This window comes from Telopea speciosissima, chromosome 1 (assembly GCF_018873765.1).
Source record: "Telopea speciosissima isolate NSW1024214 ecotype Mountain lineage chromosome 1, Tspe_v1, whole genome shotgun sequence".
NCBI lineage: Eukaryota > Viridiplantae > Streptophyta > Magnoliopsida > Proteales > Proteaceae > Telopea > Telopea speciosissima.
The window spans coordinates 18230285-18253437 of record NC_057916.1 but is presented as its reverse complement, the minus strand read 5'-3'; the positions used below and the strand labels follow the sequence as shown (position 1 = coordinate 18253437).

General features: G+C 38.9%; 2 protein-coding genes and 1 long non-coding RNA gene across 3 annotated transcripts; 2 read left to right on the top strand and 1 right to left on the bottom strand.

The window, feature by feature from the left end:
• Nucleotides 1-240: 240 nt before the first annotated feature.
• On the bottom strand, nt 241-16269 carry LOC122648774. Its single transcript, XM_043841995.1, has 4 exons — nt 16228-16269; nt 4496-4774; nt 2711-2958; nt 241-759 (listed from the first exon to the last, which is right to left on the bottom strand). Exons 2-4 carry the CDS (start codon nt 4737-4739, stop codon nt 409-411), a joined length of 843 nt encoding a protein of 280 aa, XP_043697930.1. The 5' UTR covers nt 4740-4774; nt 16228-16269; the 3' UTR covers nt 241-408.
• Nucleotides 10010-10697, top strand: LOC122648775. Its single transcript, XR_006331128.1, has 2 exons — nt 10010-10175; nt 10522-10697. It is a non-coding gene; the product is annotated as an uncharacterized LOC122648775 (long non-coding RNA).
• Nucleotides 16270-18997: 2728 nt separating the features above from the next.
• On the top strand, nt 18998-21975 carry LOC122650614 (mitochondrial acidic protein MAM33). Its single transcript, XM_043844016.1, has 4 exons — nt 18998-19041; nt 19083-19266; nt 19422-19756; nt 21454-21975. The coding sequence occupies exons 2-4, from the start codon at nt 19111-19113 to the stop codon at nt 21623-21625; spliced, it is 663 nt and encodes a 220-aa protein (XP_043699951.1). The 5' UTR covers nt 18998-19041; nt 19083-19110; the 3' UTR covers nt 21626-21975.
• Nucleotides 21976-23153: the final 1178 nt, after the last annotated feature.

The window sequence follows — 23153 nt, the reverse complement described above, 5'->3', positions numbered from 1 at the left end:
GAAAATAAATGATATGTTGAATTGTTTCTTCTCTATGCAATCTGGTCTTGGACCCCACATCATCTTCTAGAAGCACCCACACAAGGCAGTATGGCTGTGAAGCCGTTCACAAGACCAGTACCACGTGAACAGTAACTTCTTTTTAAATTCTATTCTGGTCCCTCTCTTCATGCTTGATCTACATCAGCCTACCATCCCACAAAGACGTTTTACCAGATAAATTGCTCCAAGACAATCCATAGCAAGTGCAGCTTTGTAGAGCAATATATTGATGCTTAATCAACAACATTGGGGGAATAGCAGAAGGAAACCCATAATCCGTAGCAAAGCAATACTGAGATCAGGAGGAATATAAATAAGAAAAAGGAGGTGGGGGGGGATTTTGGTACTACTTCAGTTCCGAGCATTTCAGTAGTAGCGAGAACCAATATTGTAAACACGACCTCCAGAATATGGACCCTTTGACTCCAATCCATGACTTCTGCTAGCTCCAAGAAACTGAGCTCTCTCTCTGTAGGAGTCGAATTGACCAGAGGCATATGCTCGATGTGCTTCACCAGCATCAGCTGTTGCAGGAAAACCATAGTTTTGTGGGTCGTTCTGGCTCATACTATTGGTGTAAGGGTTTATCTCTGCTTGCTGATACTGACGCTGTCGTGCCAGAGCTTCCCGGCGAAGGAATTCATCTCTGCGAGTACTATGACGGGCTCGAAGTGCAGTCAACTTTTCCTGGTACTGAGCATTGATCTCACTTATTTTCTGGAACAAAAGACATCACAAAATATTACCGAGATTTAATGTCGGGAAGAAAAATAGAACAGGTATTTTTTACTCGACATAATGATTAGGCATTCCATTTGTTAGTGGTTAAGAAATACACTAATACGTCATTCTTCAATTTTCTCAGTAGCACAAAAATACCAATTAGGTTCTACTCCCATAACCACAATTAATGGTGAGTGATCATTTAACACAATCAATACAGTATTTGGCTGCCAAGGTCAACAAAATCAAACATCATCGAATGCAAGATTCAAAATACATGGTTTCAGAAAACCATTAAGTAGATCATGTGCTATTACAGTATTAGATATTTAGATACTCTTAAAGTAATGTGGCTTTGGTTGTCCAGAAACACAGTTTTCAAATGGGATACATTAAGAAAGGTGGATTTTCTGGACGCAGACTGATTTCCATTCATCTGGCTGCCTAGAAACCAAAAATGCAGATCCTATAAAAACTTTCAAATCTCTCTTTTAATATATCAGAAATTTTTATTTTGAAGGGAAATGTAAATGTTCACCAATGCAAGTGAACTTTGTACAGTTCACCACTTGCCATGTGGCAAGAAATGGTGGATATGAGTGGGTCCAAGTTATATAGGAATATAGGATCCTATTCCCATCTCACTGCAAAATTCCAAGCTAATACGAGTATACAATATGGGTCAGATCATTGTTCAAAGTTATGAAAAATTACAAGAATACCATAAACCTCAATTAATTACTAACTAAAACCTAGACTAGTAAAAATAGAAACTAAATAAAACTCAAATTGGAAACCTCTCCACATGTCTAATAGCTACCCAAAATAAAAGATTACATATATTTCCCAAATAAAATAAACCCTAAATATCCTACTGAACAAGAACAAGGTTGGGACCCAGTTCATCTTGGTTTGGATTCTCAAACGGGTTCGGCCAGGCCCATGGAACAGCTCCTGCATCATCAGGCATGAAATGAAGCTACACAACCTGAAGGATAATGGAATCCATTTAAATGGGAATGACACTCGAAGCAAGGTCAATTTTTAAAAGCAAGTCCAGGTCCAGTTTGGATTTGCTGTTCTTACTATCCTGAGTAAAGATCCTATCCAAATTCAGACCTTTCATTAGAAGGATCTGCATGTCAATTTATGAAGTAAGACTCAAATAAAGCATCAGATCCAATTCATATCCAGTCCATATTCCTCAGTCATAGGATGTTGGACAGTTGCTGATACACATGTATGGATCTGAGATGGATCCAGATCTGGAATAGCTAATGCCTATGTTACACACACTTGGGTATGGATCAAATACTGGTATGTGTCAGGGAGTTAGATCCCAAAAACTTAGGATACTGGGGCATGTCTTCAGACAAGGGTACAGGTACAGGGACTTGGCTATAACGAGCAAAAAAGAAGGGGAGGGCTTAATCTTCTTCTTCACAGCCATGTGTCAGTGGGCAACTGCTGGGTGCAAGCCGGACAAAAATTCCGTAACCATGCCAATCTCATGTCATGGTATTAAGGTTCTCAGGCATTACATGAATTGTCTGGATAACAGATGCTAATGCAAATTACATCCAAAATAGGACTGCATGGGACAGATACTGTCCAAACCATGTCATGGCACAGTTAATAGTTCCCACAGTGCTGAATGTCCATAGAAAATCCAGAAAAAGGCTAACATTTTTCTCTCATGAAACCAAAATCAATGCTGAAAATTATAGAAGTAAGAAACTCACTTTATGCAACAGCGGACATACATCTCGAAAAAGCAGAGAGGTGATTCCACAAGACACAAAATCTTGTTTTTCAAGTAATTCAAGTTATGACTCAGGAGAACACTTAATTAAATATTTCATGTAGCTAAAGTTTCCCTCATCAACCAACCATAGAAATAAAAGTGAGAACAAACCAAGATGATAAAATTTTGTATCAAACTCACCTCCCTATGCCTAGCATTTTCTGCATCTTCAGCATCATTCTGTTCCTTGGTCAGTTTCATGATCTCATCCAGGAATTTCTGTTCAAGACCTTCAAATGTTTGTGCCGAAGTGTTGTCCTCGTATCCAATTTCCATATCTTGCTCATGGTTTTGACTTCTTGGATCATTGTCGGTTTGTTTCTCTACACCCAGTTTAGAATCCGGTCTCTGACCCTGATAATAAGACCTAGATGGATCACCCCCTTGACCTACATAACAACATGTATGGTCCACTTAAGAACAAAAAGTTCAAGAAATTCAGGAAGTATCAATGTTATCACATCATATTTCCTGCATGAATATCAGATAGTTCCCATACTAAACAGCCACTCATTAAAAAGTTGCAAGTTTTTTTTTTTCTCATTAAAAAGGAAGAGATGACAGTTCTCATAGAAAAAGGCCCACTATTAACTACATTACCAATGTAGAATAAGAGTCTATAAGCTACCACGGAGTTATAACGACGTCAATGCCTTTCCTACAGGCTTTGTTTGTTTCATTGGGCATGCATTCTTGCTTTTCTTTCGATTTCATCAATAAACTCATCTAAAAGAGGGACCCTAGGAAGGGAGACAAAACATTATATAGAAAGAATTTTTCATTTCCTGCCTTACTGCAACCAACATTCACTTGCTAGTTGCTACTACAGCTCACTTCTCTAAATAAATCAAACACATGCATTAACATATGAAGGCTTCTTATTCCACTACAATGAAAGCACTTTTTCAGTTTTCACTCTTTCATATACTAGGGCATTTCACTTGGAAAAGAAAATATTCCACACTACTGGATTTGGTTCCATGATCATGGGTTCCAATGCATGAGATCTTGTAGCATTTACAAATGAGACTCTATCAATTAGTATTATACAGAAGAAATCAACTATAGACAATAGTACAGTTAGATCCGCTCGTCATAGACAAACTTGGGGTTTACGAGTCCAGGCAAAATTGATTCAGGATCATGGGATTCTTTTCTATCAGATAAGAAGGGTTATTACACAAAATGTACTTCTAGGTAATTACCCCATAGATCCGACATCTATATGAGGAAGAAATCATCCAATGACAGTGATTTTTATTTGTACAAACGGTAATTCGAACTTGGAACGAGCATGAAGAAATATATGATACTTCTTTAACCATTTTTTCTTCCCTGGTTAACAGCTTGAGCTGCAAGAACTCTTCCTAGTTGAAAAAAAAAATATCGACTATAATGAGCCAGGTTAATAACCCATGATTATTGTCAATGTTAATCTCTTCCTCATTCAAATTCCATCAAAACTGAAATTTTCAATAGAGCATTTGGATCACTGACATTCTGTCACTTCATCGGACCTCACATGATTTGCTTAGTCTTCTTCATTATGAATTCTTGATAACACGAGTTCAAAACACAAACAAGGGGAAGCTGGTTACTGATTTCATATGTGAAGATAAAGAAGGTATCTAATCCAAATTGAGGCATGGGTTGATACTGTAGGTTGAAAAACGTGAGGTACATTTGGAATGCAACAGCTTAGGGTTTTGGAGAAGGAAAGCTGGACTTTGGTGACAGATTCATCGATTGGTAACTGGTGAATGCTTTAAGTGAATTATTTTCTAAAGCTTTGGAGTCAAGTTTTATCAGAGGTAGAGAGCCAGTTGAGGTATCTCAACTACACTTTTCAGCTAATTGATACGTCTCAACTGCAAAGGTATCAGAAATTGACTGTAGAAATGCCAGGATGAAAATTTCTGCACTCACCTTCACTGTATACATGAGATGACATTGAATTTGATGCTTTGGGATCATCTCTATCCCACTGCCATTGTCCTTCTGTTTTAGAAGACATATAACGCTGCTCTTCTTCAGAGGGTAAAACATCTGGACGTCCAGGAAAATGGTTCATTGCAGAGTTGTGTTGCATTCTCTGTGCAGACATGTGCTGCATCTGGGCAGAAACATATGCATTGACCCCAGAATCGGCATACTGTCCCAATCGTCTCATTTTGAATTATTCACCAGCACAGATTGATAAGCAACCTAACAAAACAAAACAACCAAAAGATCAAACCCCATTATTTAGAAGGAAAAAATAGAAGTAGACTCCATACCGCCAATATTTTTTTTACTATACAGGGATGAAAGAGCAAAAATAAAAATTAATTATTACCTCATAACTTTGGGATAGTTTCATTCCCTCGGGATTAAGGTATGCCAGGTAGTGGGGGGGTGATAGGATGAACCCTAGGTTCAAATTATATTCCCCTTTTAACAGGAACTCAAGCAAACCTTAAAACAGAATTTAGGTCAACAGTAGGGTCAAAGTCAACCTTATCCAATGAAGGTCAGATTTTAACCGATGTTCTCTAAGTGCTAGAACAGATAATCCCCATAATACAACAATGTTCTAAGGGTTGAACAGCACAACAATCAAATAAATATCTGAAACTTCAAAACTCAAAATTAGAAGAATTTTTTTTTTTTTGCAAAAATCAGAGGCTCTGATCAGCCTCAAAGTCAGGTCAAAGGTCAGTCTTAAGGGGCTCTTCAATGCCCCAAAGTATGGGCAAAACCACAAAATTCATCAGTTAGATTTAGAACAAAAATTAAATCTTCAGATACGGACCAACAACAACAACAACAAGCTCAGCCTTATCGTAACTTAATGGTGTCGATTACATGGATCCAAACAAACAAAGTAGGTAAAACTGAGGAATAGACAAAATTAGGGAATGAAGAGGTAGAAAAAGAGGGAAGGGAAATGACAAACGAATGATGTCAAAAACAAAGAAAAGTGAAAGACAAAAGTAAGAGGAAAGAGGCACAGGCCAATAAGTCAAGAGAATCTCAGCTAAATAGGGTCTGCTACATGGATCCTTGCCCTCCAATAGGCTCTGTTCGAGATCATACCTAGTACACGACCTAGACTATGCATGTCCATCCTCACAACTTCCCCGATGGTCAATTTAGGCCTGCCCCTCGCTCTTTTAGCTCCTTCAATCGGAATCAAATCACTACTCCTAACTGGAGCGTCCCTAGGCCTCCGTTGAATATGACCATACCACCTCAAATGACTCTCTCGAAGCTTGTCATTGATCGGAGCAACTCCCAAGTCAGCTCTAATACGATCATTCCTTATTTTATCCTTCCTTGTTTTGCCACACATCCATCTTAACATCTTCATCTCTACCACACATAGCTTTGCAATATGACAGCTCTTAACTGCCTAACATTTTGCCCCGTACATCATAGCTGATTGTACGACAGTCCTATAGAACTTTCCTTTAAGTTTTAAAGGAATACGTCAATCACACAGCACTCTAGATGCATCTCTCCACTTCATCCATCCCACTTTAATTCTGTGTGAAACATCATCTTCTATGCCCCCCCTTTTTTATTAATGATTGACCCCAAATATCTAAAATAGTCACTTTACGGTATCTCTCTTTCCTCAATATGCACCATGTCAGTATCAATCATAGTGTGGCTAAAATTACACATCATATACCAAGTATTCATTCTACTAATCTTAAAACCTCTGGTTTCCAAGGTTGATCTCCAAAGCTCTAACTTAGCGTTAATCCCTGCTTTTGTCTCATCCATCGTTTCATGGGTGAAGAGCATGCACCATGGGACCTCATCTTGAATGCTCTTTGTTAGATACGGACCAACACACAGCATATTTAGGAGATTTCTTATATCTCTCGATCAGGTGGTCAGATCACCTTCAAACTCCGGTCAAAGATCCCTTTTAGATGGTCCTTGAATACCGCAAAATATTGAGGGAATCTGATGGTTAGATTCTAAAAGGCAGCAGATCTTGGCCTGACAAAAAAAAAGCCCCTAAAACAGGGCTGCCGCTAGGTTGTTGTTAGTAGTTCTGAGCTGAGAATGTAATACCACCAATGACAGCATATAAGCAGCAATAACAGTACAGGATTACCCCACCCAATCTCAGATTAAATAAAGTTTCGGCAAGCATCATAACAGTAGAAGAATCACCACTTACTTGAGAGAAGAAACAGAAAACATAGAAAGATGATATGACCTTTGATCTCCCACCAACATGCATAGATTAGAATCCTTCCAATCCCAAGAGCTTCCCACTCTCAACTGAATCTCACAGCAGAAACAAAGGCAATAGCCATTCATTTGATTAATTCGTTGGATGCCTAGAATAGGCTACAAGCTTTAACATAAAGAAGAGAAAGAATCCCTAGCCAATAAGAAAGCTATCTAACTACAATTACATAGCCAATACGAAACATAACACAAGAAGGAAACCCACTAGGCTAAGGAATAAGTCTTTAAGTTAAACAAAACAATTTAAAAATAAAAGAAATGCAACTAAAACATAGCCACGACTTAGGCTAGAAAACAGGCCCAATAATGGGTTTTAAAGGGCCATGTTAGGCGGGGCTTAAAGAAACCCAGCTTCCTTTAAGTTATTGGCCATTAAAGCCTGTTTGGTTTTTTTTCTTTCTTCGGGAGTAAGTTAAAAACCCTCCTGAATCAACTCTCTCCGGCTTGAAAGCATTCGTCCTCCAACGAATGTAAAAGTGACATGTACTACTCGTAGAGATCCGGGTTGAGTCGCTTGAAATCGTCCGCATGGATCCAAGTGCAATCAGTCCTCGGTCATCCCTTCCATTTGACAAGAAAAGTATGATAACCGCCGCCATTCCATACCATAGTGTATCTGTTATCAATGACATCTTCAATCTCATCCTTTAGTGATGTAGTGAACTAGGGTAACCGAAGAGAATGCTTTGTATCACTCTCATCTGAATGGTGACCCACGTAAAGAGTAAAGCAGCCATGTTGAAGACATTACTGATGGTCATATCTGGTGGCAATTCTAGAACATAAGCATCAAGGCCAACCTTCTTCAATACTTTGTAAGGACCCATCTTCTGCGGATGCAGCTTGTTGATGGTGCTAGAAGAAAAACATTCTAGAGTTATTCGCACCATCACCATATCTCCGGGTTTGAACTCGTTATAACGACGACAATGATCAGCCGTAGCTTTATATGTGTCACTATTAAGAGCAATGTGTCGGCGTACATCAGCATGTACCTCAGTGATATGCCTGATAAACTCGTCCGCCATAATACTAATACATGCATGAGAAGGGAGAGGAACTAAGTCAATCGGACTCTTAGGTTGAACTCCGAGTATGATCTCAAATGGAGTGCGATCTATGGTGTGGTTAACTGAGCTGTTATAACTTATAAGCAAACTCAGCTATGTCAAGTATGGAGTCCATGGACAGCCAGGTCTTCTTATAATCTCTCAAAAAGGCAACATTAGAGATTTACCCAAGCTTCTATTGACAACCTTTATCTGACCGTCTGTCTATTTATTAAAGGTTGTAATGAATTGCAATTGTGTATTCATCTTCAACCACAATGTCTTCCAGAAATAGCTCATGAATTTAACATCTCGATTCTCGATCTGAAATGATCAACTTTGGCAACCCATGTAAATGTATAACCTCTTTGAAAAGGAGGGCTGCTATGTGACTTGCACCAAAGGTTTTTCGATATGGAATGAAATGTGTCATCTTGGAAAACCTATCAACTACCACAAATATAGCGACGTGCTTTTCCTAAGTAGTACCATGAAGTCCATGGTGTGTGAGGAACAGGCAGCAGGGAACATAAGCCAGTATTCTACTTCGTTCCTTTTGCTAGTTGACACACGCGACACTGCTTGATTACATGATCAATATCCTTTTGAAGATGTGGCCAATAACAGCAATCAGCTACCTGGAGGATAATTTTATCACATCCAAAATGTCCTCCCAATCCTCCTTCGTGCAATTCCCGAATGAGATATTGTCGTAGAGATGAAGCAGGGATGCCCAATCGAGTACCCATGAAACCATCATATGGCATGACCTTCCATTCGTATAAACCATCTTTTGTCTTGAATGCAATATCCCATTCATCACCGAGACGAATGCAGATCTGGTGATATCCGCTCTTCATATTGATTCGAGAAGATCTTTGTGCCAGATAGCATATCAAGCAAATTGTCTAGTCAAGGTATTGTGAACATGTACTTCACTATGATTTTGTTCATGGCTCGGCTGTCGATACATATACGTCACGAACCTTCCTTTGGCGTGAGGGCTGGTACAGCGCACAGGATTATGCTCTCTTGAATAAAGCCCTTTTCAGCAACTCATCCACTTGTCATTTCAACTCAACATGCTCTGCGGGACTGAGTCGATAGATTTGAGAGCATTGATCCTGGTACAAGATCGATTGGCATGTTGAATGTCATTTCAATACGGACATCACTTTGTGACATTGTTCAACACGTCGCTCCAAGGATCATAGTTATCAAGGAGTCGCGTTGCCTAAGCGTCCAGGCTCCTTGGTCGCCTATGCATGGTGTTGGCTTGAATTTGGACCCTCTCCAACGCCTTGGTTGCCTTGCCGAATGCCAAGGATACCATCGATCAGCTGTACTCATCATCACATTAGCAAGTTGTTTCATAGAAATCTGATCATCTCTCGATTCTATCGGGTTAGAACTTGTTGTGGCCATAGCTCTAATAACAAATTGATGGGGGTGAGTAGAATGAACCCTAGGTTCAGATTATGCTCCCCTTCTAACAGGAACTCAAGCAAACCCTAAAAAGAATTTAGGTCAACAGTACGGTCAAAATCAACCTTATCCAATGAAGTCAAATTTTGACCAATATTCACAAACTGTTGGAACAAATAATCCCCAGAATACAACAATGTTCAAATGGTTGGATTGAGCACAACAATCAAATAAACAAGTCTGAAACCTCAAAACCTAAAATTAGGAAAATTTTTATTGCAGAAAATAAAAGGCTCTGATCAGCCTCAACGTCTGGTTGAAGGTCAGTCTTGGAGGACTCTTCAACGTCCCAAAGTATGGGCAAAATCCATCGGTTAAATTTAGGGGAGGGGGAATTCTTCGGAAGTGGACCAAAACCAAGCATATTTATGAGAATTTTTATATCTCCAGATCAGGTGATCAGATCACCTTCAAACTCTGGTCGAAGATCTTTTTTAGGTGGTCCTTGAACACATCAAAATATCGAAGAATCTGATGGTTAGATTCCTCCCAAATACAGCAGAACTGGGTCTGACAAAAAAAGACCATAAAACAGGGCTGCCGCTAAGTTGTTGTTGGTAGTTGTGGTGAGAATTTAATACCACCAATCACAGCATATAAGCAGCAATAACAGTAGATGATTACCCTACCCAATCTCAAATTAAATTAAGTTTCAGCAAGCACCATAACAGTAGAAGAATCACCACTTACTTGAGAAGAAACAGAAAACATAGAAAGATGATATGACCTTTGATCTCCCACCAACAGGCCTAGATTAGGATCCTTCAAATCCCAAGAGTTTTCCATTCTCAACTGAATCTCACAGCAGCAACAAAGGCAATAGTGTTAAGAATTAACAACACAACAGAACAACGATATCAAAAGAAAAACAAAAGAGAATCATACACACACAGAACTCAAAGATTTTACGTGGTTCACCCAAGATGGGCTGCGTCCACGACCGAGCGATAAACCAAAGCTTCCACTATTCTGATGGAGATATTACAAAACCCTAACACACCACCTCCTTACGAGATCACACTCTATATAGGGTTTTGACGCATTACAATATAGAGAAACCCTAATCCTGGAAAGTACAAAACTGACCGCGCTCCAATACAACGACTCCCAAAAATTTGGAACAGTGCTTCCGGGTTTAAACTGGGATCAGTCTTCACCAATAACAAATAGCCATTCTTTTGATTAATTTGTTGGATGCCTAGAATAGGCTACAAGCTATAATATTAAAAAGAGAAAGAATCCCTAGCCAAAAAGAAAGCTATCTAATTACATAGCCAATAGGAAACATAACACAAGAAGGAAACCCACTAGGCTAAGGAATAGTCTTTAAGTTAAACAAAACAACTGCAAGTGACAGAAGATGGATACACGGCTTGGTAGATGGGCTGCTATCAAATCTTTGATGGGGAGAACAACAAGTTACAATGGTTTCAATGTTTGTTTCCATAAGAAATATTGGAATATTACCAAACATTTGAAGGTTACTTTATGAGTTTCAAGCAAGGTTCTAAAACTCGGGTTTCGACCAGCCAGAAACCGAGATATGGTTGAAACCTGTAATTTTTTCCCAGCCAACTTGAGATGATGGTTTCGAGGCCCAAAAATGCTTTGGCCTAGAAATGCTTTTTTTTATCTGATTTTGTGTAATGAGCCTATTTTTTACATTCTAAACACAGTGCATGAACTATTTTCACAAAAAAAAAAAAATAACACTCAAAATGGTACTTGTGGTTTTTTGACCCAAGTTTGATGTTCTTGGACATTGGCTGGAAACCAAGCCAGACACTTATTTATGTTTAATATCATTTAAGTAAATGATTCATTTACTTAAGATATTATTCATAAATAAACAAATACCCCCTATTTGAATCCAATAAAAATAATTTTTTAAAAAATCAAATTCCAAAAGGATAAAAAGTCAACCCCCCCCCATTTCATAAATCTTAATATGATAAAACATTGCTAAAAACCAAAAATGCGGTGAAATATTCATTTGTTTAATATCTAAAAAAATATTGTCATTCAGACCGATTTTCAATAGCATTCGCGCACACCAAATTAACTTTGACCGGAACATAACTCCTTCAATATAAATCAGATTTAAGCAATCTTGGATTTGTTGAAAAGCTTTCAAATCACTCTGAATGAAAATATTTGTTTGGACTTCCAAACTACCCAACCTATACTACTCAATAAATTCCAATTAATACAAAGATCAACCCAATTAACCAACTGGGAGGCACAAACAAAAAATCCAATTCTGGCCTACAACATAGCAGGCACGGCTTGAATTCAACTCGTATTTTTTCTTGACTTTTTTGGACTTTCAATCTCCATCATGTTTGATCCTTGATATCAGATATGCAAAGTCGAGGGAATTCAGAAGTAGAAGTGTGTGTGAAAGGTTAAACCATTATCTTCTCCGGACCAATTGCAAAGAGGCAGAATAGCTTTCAAAACCCCTCATTTCTAGCCCGGTAGCCCCTCAACAACTACAAATAATATGCCTGGAATCAAGAAGCACATCTTTTTACCGGTTCTCTGCAATGATTGAGAATTACAAAGTGCAAATGAAAGCAGTATCTGAATATATCACCCATCACCACCAAACCAAACCCCTCTAGCTTTCAACATCACTCTCCAGATCTCAAAGAAAAGGACAAGAGCATAAGAGTGAGGAACAGTTGCAACAGCCTGTGAACATGGAAGATATAGATTTGGAAGCACATGGCCGCTGGAGATCAGGTGATCAACAGTCAGGACTCCGTCCTTGTAAGCAGTCAACATAAAAAATGCACATTGGAAAGAAAATGTCTAGCCCTGGTGAACTGATGAGGAAATCAGACTAAGAATCAATCAATAATGCATGGAGCTGAGACTTCACTGTCCAAGATCCCAAGCTCTCTCATTTCTAGACTATCTTATCCAGTTATCCTGGTTTTGAGAGCATTCAACGGTCTCAACAAGACCCAAAAGAGAAGTAAACTTAACATTTCCCAATCATTAAGGTTTCTATACATGGAACCCTGATGTACATCAGCTGACCAAAACCAGCCGCATGTGTAGGGATTCTTCCCTACACCAGCAGTAGAGTAGGAGTAGGAATTCCCCCCACACCAGCATAAATCGTGCATTAGTTGTTAGTCTTTATTTGTATTTTATTTAATCTTTGTTTTGCTGGAATTGTAATCCAGATTAGGATCCTAGTTTAGTACTGAATCCTAATTGGGAATCCTAGTTCTACTTTGAGTCCTAGTTTGAGTTTGATTTTAGTTTCTATGTTCAGCTATTGTGGATATAAATATATTTGTAATTGCTCAATTGAGCCCACGATTTTTATGAATAAAATATAGAGAAAATTACTTGGACACCCCCTGTACTATGGCCATTTTGCTTACGATTACCAACGTTTGAAACAATTACTTGACACCCCCCCTAAACCTGACGGTGTTAGTCTGCTGTTAGTGTTTAAATGGAAATGTCCATTTTACCCCCTATCATCTATTCAATTGAAAATAGTGAAGTTACCAATTTACCCTCTCTCTGCTCCTCTTCTTCTTCCTCTAACTACACTTCAGCTGCAGAGGGAGGATGGAACCTCACCACCGTCACCATCAACGCCAACACATGACATGACGGGATTCGAACCACCGCAAGACAAACCAGGTGTTTTTTTTTGGATTCTCGATTTCTCACCCTCTCTGCTCTTCTTCTTCTACTCTTTCTTTTTTTTTTATTCAATCGGTGGAACCCTAAAGGGAGGGATGGATCGAATGAAGTTGCAGAAAAAAAAAATTGGTAAGGAATGGATTCCAATTCTGCTTTGATAATCTTCAGAGCAGGTCAGGCGTGAAGGTTTCGTTGTGTCTGATTAGCAAATACCACTAATCGTGCGAGTTCAAAGCCTGCAACTTTATGATTTTTTAGTATATTATTTAATTTTGACTAAATTATTTAGGGTTTTGGGTTGGTGTTTTGCTGTTGCGTTTCTCTCCTAATTTTTTTTTGGCTTTCTGGGAAATTCGTTGGAATTGGAAGATGTATAGCAATTTCAAGGAGCAGTCTACAGAATACGTGAAGCAGGCGGTTAATGAAGAAAATGCGAAGGTATAAGATAGAGAGGCAAGGAATGGATTCCATTATTTCTGGAATCTTTTCGAATTGCAGAGAAAGAAGGGATTGAAAGGTGTAGGGGAGAAAGGGGACTGCATCTTAATTCCATCCATTTTGCCGAGGATGGGGTAAGATTGCAGGGTCCATTTTACTGAGAAGACAGGGTGAGATTGCAGGGTCGTCATAGAGATAGCGAGAGAATCCTTTACTGGAAGATGGGGTGAGATGGGGCGGTGGGAATCCTTTACTGAAATCTAGCTCGAGAAACTCACATGCGAAGTTTGCATGTTCTGCAACTTCCTACACCACACTCTGCGGAAGAAATTGCAGTGGAATGTTATGGATTTTTTCTCCCAGGTTTGATTATTAAGATTTTTGTTTCTAGGGGTAGGGCTGGAGAGGAGGACGGCGGCAGGGTGGCGTGAAGTTCAGGGGGTAGGCCGGGGTGGGTTGCAGACTTGCAGCAAGACGTGTGGTTGCAGGAAGAAGAAAAAGGAGGAGGAGGAGGGGGGGTTAAAGGGTCACTTCACTACCCTTTAAGGGTAGTTTAGGCATTACAAAAAATTTAACTGATGACATACTCACTGAACTAACGGACAGGACCTACTTGAAAGAAATGGTAAAATGCAGGGGGGGTTCAAGTAATTGTTTAAAAAGTTGGGGAGACTAAGTAATTAGGCCATAGTACAGGGGGTGTCCAAGTAATTTTCTCTAAAATATATTGTTTTCTGCAACATTATTGTCCTGACATAGGCTGTGAGGGTGAGATAGCCTTCCCTTTCCCCCTTCTTCTTCCTACTCGATCTCTATTCTCCTTCTATTTTCTGTTTTGTTTAAGAATCTACAACCCAGCAATCGAGTGAGCATTCTGGAGTTTTGATTCAAGCTTGAAGATTCTTGGAGCATTATAACAACACAGATTCGACTGCAGACCTGAGGGAAACAAACCAGAATTGCCGACTGCTACTACTTTCTATTTTCTGGGAGAGGATCGAAGACTCTGATCTAGGTATACCTGCAATCAAATGTGAAGTTCTGATCTGGTTTTCTGTTCTATTCAAGCTATAATCGATCTGTTATTGAAGGTCTACTGGAGACAGCCTTGGAGGTCAGAAGATTCTATTGATTTGAGATCAAGAAACCTATCTAGGGTGTATTTTCTGTCTTAAACTCGATCCGCCATATCTCTGCAACTACTTCTCTGATCCAGTCCATATTTGAAGGATTGGTTCCATTTTTGGAGAGCTCCACTCAATCCAGGTTAGAGCCATATTTGTTGACCTAGCCTTAAATTAAGCCCATTACTAGCCACCTAACCAAAAGAAATAATCGACTACTCTCGACTTTTTATTAGAAGCCTAATCAAAGATACTAATACACATTACGAAGGGGCTGCGGACCATTACGTCCAAATTTATTGCTTACATTAATTCATCTTTAATCGCACATGATACATACGATCTTGATATGCTCTATGGATCATCAGTAGGTCATCAACGGGGGTGCAGTGCATTACTGAGGTTTATTCACAATTTTTTTAGTTTCTGTAATGAGCTGGCATAATGTTAGAGAGAGGGAAGAAGAATAAGAAGCACCTATGAAACATAGAAGTATCAAAATGTGCATTCTAACACTTGCACCTTTTGACAGTTGCTACTTAAAAACCCGTGATTGGGAAGCACATAAATTTTTAGTATACCCTACAGTTGCCTTCCTACGCTCATCACAACAGCAGTCTCACCCTGTTGGTTATCCAAGGAATTACCAAAAATACTTGACTCTGATCACAGCTTGCAGTGCAAAAATTGTTGGAAGAACTTCTTTAGTAAAAATGCAATGCCGGGGCTCATTGGATGAGGATTTGGATTTCAAACACACCTTTATATATATATATCTTTTTTATTTTTTTTATTTGTTTTTTTTGGGGGGGGGGGTGCACAGAAGTACTGAATTTGATATGTGCACACATACATAGGTGTCGCAAATTGGAAAAACTCTCCTTTAGAAATCAAAGATAAACTAGAAAGGAAAAGGTATAGCTATCAGAGTTGACACAAACAAAAAATAAAGACATGATGTAAGCAACAACATTTTTATGGGTATTAGACCATGTAAGCTAGAGCACTCGGATTATGCGACACAGTCAGAACAAATAGAAGCTAATACCTAAAAATTCATTAACTACAAAATTATTTTAAGTACTGCAATTTTAAAAATGATTAAAGGAATAATCAGAGATCTTCGAAATTGAACACCTTCTTTCTCTCCCAAGATATGATGATGGAGTAAAAGGCCCAAGTAGCACACACAACCCCCCCCCCCCCCAACACACACACAGCTTTTAGCTCTAAAGGGTTGTTCCATTCTTGAAGAAAATTAATCTTCCATCTCCCTAATTTTTAGGGAAATGCAAAATGTATGCTTAAAACAGCGGGAAAGAATACGAAATTAATGCAGGCTTCCCAAACATTACTTCGAAATTGGAATGCCCAATTGTGTAACGAAACATGAACTAATGACGATTTTACTGCGTATTGCCAGAGACACGAAGAAAAAAACCCTAACTGCTCCGCTGGCATCACCATGAAAGCGAATCGAACGAAGAATCAGATAACGAACAAGTTAAGAGATGGAATAGCAAAAATGAGTAGGGAAAGAAAGATCACAAAACCATGACGAACGAACAGGCAATCATAGACACAATTAAAGTTTCAGACAAAAATTAAATTAGGAAAACAAATTAGCGCATAAATAGATAGATACCCAAAATACGACCTCGCTAATACTTCGTTCTAGGATCTTACACGAGGTAGGATTAGGAACCAACCTGGTAGAACTCTGAAGTCCGAACTCAACCTCTAGACTCTTGGCCCTGGAACCCTTGATTCGTAGTTTCGTACTGCAGGTGATATACAGTCCGCGTATTGTTAGTGCGTAACTACTGTCATATTGATGGCGCCGTGAGCTCTCCCATTGGCCACCGCGCACGCACAAGGGCCACGCTCGTGATAGAAAATTATTCCCCTAAAAATATGGGACAGAGATCCCGGTGCTATGGCCCGACGTGTACCTACATCCAAACACAGTCCAACGTGAAAAGACTGGCGTTAAGCTGAGTTTGGCTGTCTAGAAATGAATACAAAAGAAAATAAAAAAATACAGATTTTGTATTATTTTCTTAGGTCTTTATATTTTCTATGCGTTTGGATGGCTAAATGTCGCTAGAAGATTTTGTTTTCAAATTTTGAAATTACTTTGTGATTTACAAACATTTTTCTTGTTGTCAACAAAAAAGTCTCGTCTATGGGATGAGAAAACTCTTGTGAGGTGAGAAATTGTACATTTTACGAGGTCGAGGCATTGGAGTGTTGTAGATGAAGAATTTCTTGGTCACTCGATCAAGGGTTTTGCTGCTGGGGCTCCTTTTATGGGGCTGTATTGCAACGCAATGGAGCAATGATGATAGGGAGCAATCTTTGCACTTGAGGCAATGACACAGCTTGTGAGGTATTAACCGAGGCCGAGGCATTGTGGTGTTGTAGATGAAGACTTTCCCGATCACCGAATCGAGGGTTCTGCGGCTGGGGCTCTTTTTTTGGGGTTGTCTTGCAACGCAACGGAGCAATGATGATGGGGAGCAGTGGAGGCACAATCATCTAATGGAGCTAAAGGACCCAAGAAGCAATAGCACCTGCGATGCCAAGTCAGGGATCCGTCTGGTGCCCTTCATCATCAATCTTAACGAGTTCCCTTATCTTCCATGCTTGAATCCCCTTCCCCGTATGGGTGTTGGGGTACATTTGAAAGTCATTAATATACCTACGCTAGCTCTATGTTATGGCTTATTTTTTTTTCATCAAAGTTGATCTCAATCTCAGAGGGATCTAAACATCAAATCTAGACAAGATTTTTGGACATCATAGGGGCACCCAAAGGAGACCACTCGACCTAGTTATTGAATAGGACTAGGGGTGTCAATACCCAACCCGAACCGATGAAACCTGTCCGAACGAGCCTGGACCACACCGGATCGAACTCTTAATGGTTTGGTTCGGTTTGTGGATCCAGAAAGGCAAACGGTTTGGTTTGGTTTGGGCTAGCCCGACGGTGCACCGGTAGCCCGAACCGTTAGGCCCGAACCCAAATCGAACCGACCTAACCCGATAAATGAGTAAATCATTAAATGCCTAATGCCCCATTGCCCCTTAAATATGTTGTGATAGTTTCTCACTTTATCTCATATCCTTTGTTAGTGATTACCCAACCAATTGTATCCATAGGCCATAGGACATAGGATAAAAAGATGCATTGTATTTGAAATATTTTATGTACTTAAAAGAGAATGAGAAGAAAAATTAGTACTAACCGGACCTTACTAGTTATATAAAATCGGTATCAAACCGAATCCAAACCGATATCAACCCGTTATCATAAATCAAAACCGACACGAAACCAAACCGCACTGAAACCGAATATTTCTTAATGGTTTGGTTTCGGTTTCTATAAAAATCACACCGAAACCGAAAAGCCCGAATCGAAACCGGTCCATTGACACCCCTAAATAGGACTAACCTGCAGATTTAATTCTATCCAAAATATCTTAATTTCTGCATATTTTAATTCCAAATCTGGTGTTTGTTTTATTACTTTGAGTCCAACCACCATATTTGAATGTAATTCGGGGGTTTGGTTGATCCTACCTGGGGTTAAGTTTGATCCAAGTTTGAGGCCAATCCAACTTTTGGATTTGATTTGGTGTTTGTTTAATTACTTTGAGTTCAACCATCATATTTGAATGTAATTTGTGGGTTTCGTTGATCCTACCTAGGGTTAAACTCAATCCAAGTTTGAGCCCAATCCAACTTTTGGGTTTCATTTGGTGTTTGTTTAATTACCTTGAGTCTAGCCATCAAATTTGAATGTAATTCAGGGGTTTGATTGATCCTACCTAGGGTTAAGTTCAATCCAAGTTTGAGGCTAATTCCACTATTGGGATTTGATTTAATTTCAGAATTTTCTATTTGCTTGGTTTGCTAATTCAGATTTGAAAATTTTCGATTATTCTCAATCTGACCACTTGGTGAGGTCTGTGTTGTCTCTTCCGCCCGCTTCATAGTCATGTGGTCTCTCTCTCTCTCTCTCTCTCGCTCCCTTTCAAAAGTCTCACATGTATCTTGTAGGGCAAGAGATATCTACTTGGTTGCACGATCTCTATACAAACGTTTGGGCCAATGGGTGAACACGCCTAGATATCTACCCAGGAAGCGTAAGCGTCATCTCATGATGCCACCAAGTAGAGATATTTTTCCCTTTTTTAATTTTCTTTTATATGTTTACCAAACAGAGATTTTTATTTTCCTTTCATTTCTTTTTTTCTTTTAGGTTATTCTCTTTTATTTTACCAAAAAAATTTAGTATATTTTATTTTCTTTTTCTTTTCCTATTCATTTTTAGACAACCAAACACAGCCTTAGTGTGGAGTGGATCGGTAGAAACTAAAAACCATGGAGAGTTGCCGCCAAATCGGCCAGTGAGTTATGGACTTGCCCTAAAGAAGAACCAAAACGGCAAAACTACTCCGTAGGCGGAAAGTAGAGTTGCCAAGGACGGCTATATTGCAGTTCTGCAGTGACCAGAGAGAGAGAGATGTGGAAGAAGGTATTTGCAAGCGCCAGTGGCGCATTACATCCATGGCGAATGGTACCTCATCGCAAATCCAGCGTTTACACCGCCGTCGACTCTATAATACTTCGCTCCCTCAAAGAACACTACCTTGAAGTCTCTAAAATGACTCAACCACCGGTAATAAGTCCACTTAGCTTATCTGCATATATTCAAACCCTAAACCTCTAGTTTTTTTTTTTTTTTTTTTTCGGTTTTTCGGTTTCATTCTGTTTAATCGATTCAGTTTGTTCGAGCACCAGCTGCGAAATTGATCTACGTCTTGTGATGTACAGAAAGTAAACCCGCCGTCACCTTTTGCGATTGTGAAAGGTGCGCTTGACAACAACGGTCCCGTTCTCCAACGAACTTACGGCGATGAAGAAATTAGTATATCTGTGATGCGGTTGGCCAATATTATTCCTGGTGGTGGAGACGGTGATGATGACGACGGAATTAATCAGTTGTTCCTTCATGTCGATGTCTCGAAACCCGGCCGAGATGATTCCCTTCATTTCCTATGTGGGCTTTATCCGGACGCATTGGGAATCCACTCTGTGTCCTTGAGGCCAAAACTTCAATCTTCTCAACTCCTCGTTGTTCCTTCCAAGTATAGTGGCCCGGTTTTCCAGTACGTATGGTTTTCTCTCTGTGATAGTTTGTTGTAACATATGGTAGAAGTTTCGTAGTTTAAATAAATCGTACACTGAGCAGGGACGCTCCACCCTGAAGCAGAGAGCAGATAGACTATAGAGTGAAGCCCAACTCTTCCTTGATAGTTTGTGTAAAAGGCCACCATGCCTTCTACCAGAAACCCTTAAGTCGGGGCTGACTTTTTTGCATTACAAGCAAAGGGTGAGAAAGGAAGCAGTAATTGTTGGAGAGGTCAGATGACGGTTGGAAAGAGAGATAAAGTGTTAACAAAGTAAATTATGAGAGAGTAGGAATATCCAGAGACATACTGTTGGTGGCAGAGTTGGAGGAGTTGGAATGCTCAGAGAGCCCAAGGTTTATCAATTTCAAATGGTTTTCTAGTATGTGCAGGGCAAGGGAACCCTTCACTAAGGGCCTTGATGGACTAGTAAGGACATAACTGCCAATCATGCATAGGAACACGAGTAATTGAATATATGGACTATGACTGAAGATAAAAGAAAAGGAGAAAAAATAAGCTGGTCTTCATTCTCTCATTCTTGGCTTGTATAACATTTTTTCTTGTTTCAAATGGGCTCAAGGTTGTGGTAAGAAAGTCCTGTTTTTATTGTTATGGTGGAAACTATGTTATATTTGATTACTTACATTTCATTTTTTATCTTGGGTCTACTCTCAATGCTTTGATTGGCATCCTGGTTCATATTTTCTTCTTTTTGGTAATGAGTATGTGGTCATGATATTGATAGGTATTTCTTTGTATTGTATTTATGGCAAAAGAAACAAAGTATTACATAAGAGCCATTCCAGACTTTATGTCACTGCTAAGGGATGGTCGTGTGGTTTTCTAAGCGGTGTCTGTCCCCAAATACAATTATGCAAAGATACAAATGATAGAGTCAGGGAAGGTCCCTCACTTAGACCCTCCAGGAAATTAATTTTGAACTATTCATACTGTTGCTTACGATGACATGGACTTTCTTGTATAGTTTTGTTTTGGTGCCTTCTCTTTTATATTAAATTTATTGAATTACCCCCAAAGAAGTGATTGTTTACATTACTTTCAAGTAAACTGGACATTGGGAATCAAATTCACCTATCAAAAAAGCATGTTGATGCTGTTATTTTATGATGGGCGTTGTCAGAACATTATTATTCTCATCAAATAGGTTGATTCACTGACAAAATTTGCAATATGCACCGAGGATATTCAAAATATTTGCCAATTTAAACATGATCTTAACATTTAAAGAAGACACTAGAATGCTTGAAGTAAATTGCTTTTCTTTGTGTATGCTTAATTACTCAAACATGTTTGAACAGAAAACAATTTTCTAGTCATCAGATAAAAAAGCCCAAGCCCTAAGGATTACTTCATAGAGCAAACCAAACAACATTTTGGAATGTGTTATAACTCTTACATACTTTATTGCATATGATCTCAAGCTTTTTTCCATTGTGGGATGTTGAAACTTCCTACTTTATTTTTTCTTGTGATTGATTTTAATTTTGTGGCATTAACTGGCATGAATGATCTTGGAACTGTTGAGAGTGATAAAATGTTAGGGAGTTTTTATTATAATTATTTTATTTTCTAGTTGCTATTTTGGGCAATCCATAAGAAGAATGGATTACTAATGCATTTTTAGCTTTTGATTGAATATTCCAAATTTGCAGAGATCTGGAAGAGCGGATGAGGGATGCACTTCATAATTACGTAGAACAACGTGGTGTCAACGAGAGTCTCTTTCCTTTTCTACAGGCATGGCTTTATGTGAAGGACCATCGGAATCTTATGCGGTGGTTCAAAACAACGGGCACCTTCATTAACGAGCGCAAATCAGCATGAGCTGTTAAAATATTGTAGTTTTCTCAGTAGAAACAAATGGGTCAATGGCTCCAAGTAAGTGCTGTAACTTTGATAAAGTTCAAGCTGCTATTCAAATGAGCTGTTTAATATTTTAGTGCTGGGGGTGAATACTAATACTTCTTCAGCTGTACACCAAGGTTTAGATATCTCACTTGTTTTTTTGCTTTTTTTCCCCTTTCAGTCTTTGAGGGTTTGAGAAATATCCATTTTATGTTGTGTATAAGGGGTCTTTCCATTACAGACATACAACATATGTTATTTATGAGTTGCCTCGTCCACTTACCTTCAATTTTCAATGGAATTCAAAATTCAGGCTAAGAACTTGTTTCTTTTTGGAATTTTCTGGCCTTTAAGCATGTGATATACTTTAACTGTGTTTCAGTAAGAGGAAGTTGTGGGCTAGAGCCTCTTTCTTTCCTTTTTGGCCTGTACTCATTAAAATATGGTCAATGCACTGAAACACTTCAGGAGCCTTCTCTTTGAAAGAAAATAACATATGTAATCCGAACAACAAAAGATATTTGGCCATCACAACTCTTCAATAGCCTTAATGTATTTGAAGGGAAATTGTTAATATAAATTTCCTTTGATTTCTAGATGCTATTAGCTTATGGCGACCAAAGCATAGTTCTAAATCTCGCAGAAATCTCAAGCTCCTCGAGACGAGTTTATATGTGAGACACAAAATATGCACCAACTCGAATATCTCAATCGAAATTTCGGTGAGATTTCTGTATTTTTGTATTGTCTCGTCGAAATTTTGGAAAAATAGTACATTGCTCACTATAAAAAGTCACTAACTCTAGACAGACTTTGAAATTTTGAAGTTACTCGACAGAGAATGGGGAAAAACATTGGTTCTTGACTTTTTGGCGATATCAGCACTCAATTCTACTGGGATACACTATTGGGGGTTGCTACATCACTACGAAGAGATCGATTGCTGCTTACTGTGGAAGAGTTGGGACATGGAAGACTTGCGTAGTAGACTAGTAGGGTATCTATGATGTAGATCAAAACATGAAAAAGAGTAAAAACACTGTTCACGTGAACAGTGTCACATCCCCTTGTTTTGCCTTGGTGAGAATATTATTAGATCCTTGGGGAGGGGGGACCACATGAGAATCCAAGCTTTGACAAGAAAGGGGATCGGCTGCTAGAAGACTTGAAGATCTGATTTTATTTTGTTACTATTCTCTTAGTAGTACTTAGTTACTAAATCTATTAGTTTTTATTTTAGTTATTCTTGCATGTGGCTGAACTATAAAGCCTAGTAGTTTCTAATTTTAGTTAGGTTTTAGTGGTTTCTATTTCCCTACTTTCTATTTTCAGTTAGTTCCTATTTTAGAATGTTTCTATTTTTATTGTAAGCTTGCCTAAGCTATTAATAGGCTCCCTATTGTAAGGAAAGAGCAGATTTTGGAGAATAGAATTTTCAGACCACGTTGCCATCGGTTGTGGGAGAAATTCCATGTTTCAACAGTTGGGACAGCTGTGGGTGAGAGAC

What these genes read in the sequence shown, in the direction of transcription:
- LOC122648774 (XM_043841995.1), bottom strand. Translation starts at nt 4,739, where the DNA reads ATGAGACGATTGGGACAGTATGCCGATTCTGGGGTCAATGCATATGTT. An exon ending in ATCTCATGTATACAGTGAAG is followed by an intron (nt 2,959 to 4,495) that starts GTGAGTGCAGAA and finishes GTTGTTATGTAG; the next exon opens with GTCAAGGGGGTGATCCATCT. An exon ending in AAAATGCTAGGCATAGGGAG is followed by an intron (nt 760 to 2,710) that starts GTGAGTTTGATA and finishes CTTTTGTTCCAG; the next exon opens with AAAATAAGTGAGATCAATGC.
- LOC122650614 (XM_043844016.1), top strand. Translation starts at nt 19,111, where the DNA reads ATGTGGAAGAAGGTATTTGCAAGCGCCAGTGGCGCATTACATCCATGG. An exon ending in CTAAAATGACTCAACCACCG is followed by an intron (nt 19,267 to 19,421) that starts GTAATAAGTCCA and finishes TGTGATGTACAG; the next exon opens with AAAGTAAACCCGCCGTCACC. An exon ending in TATAGTGGCCCGGTTTTCCA is followed by an intron (nt 19,757 to 21,453) that starts GTACGTATGGTT and finishes CCAAATTTGCAG; the next exon opens with AGATCTGGAAGAGCGGATGA.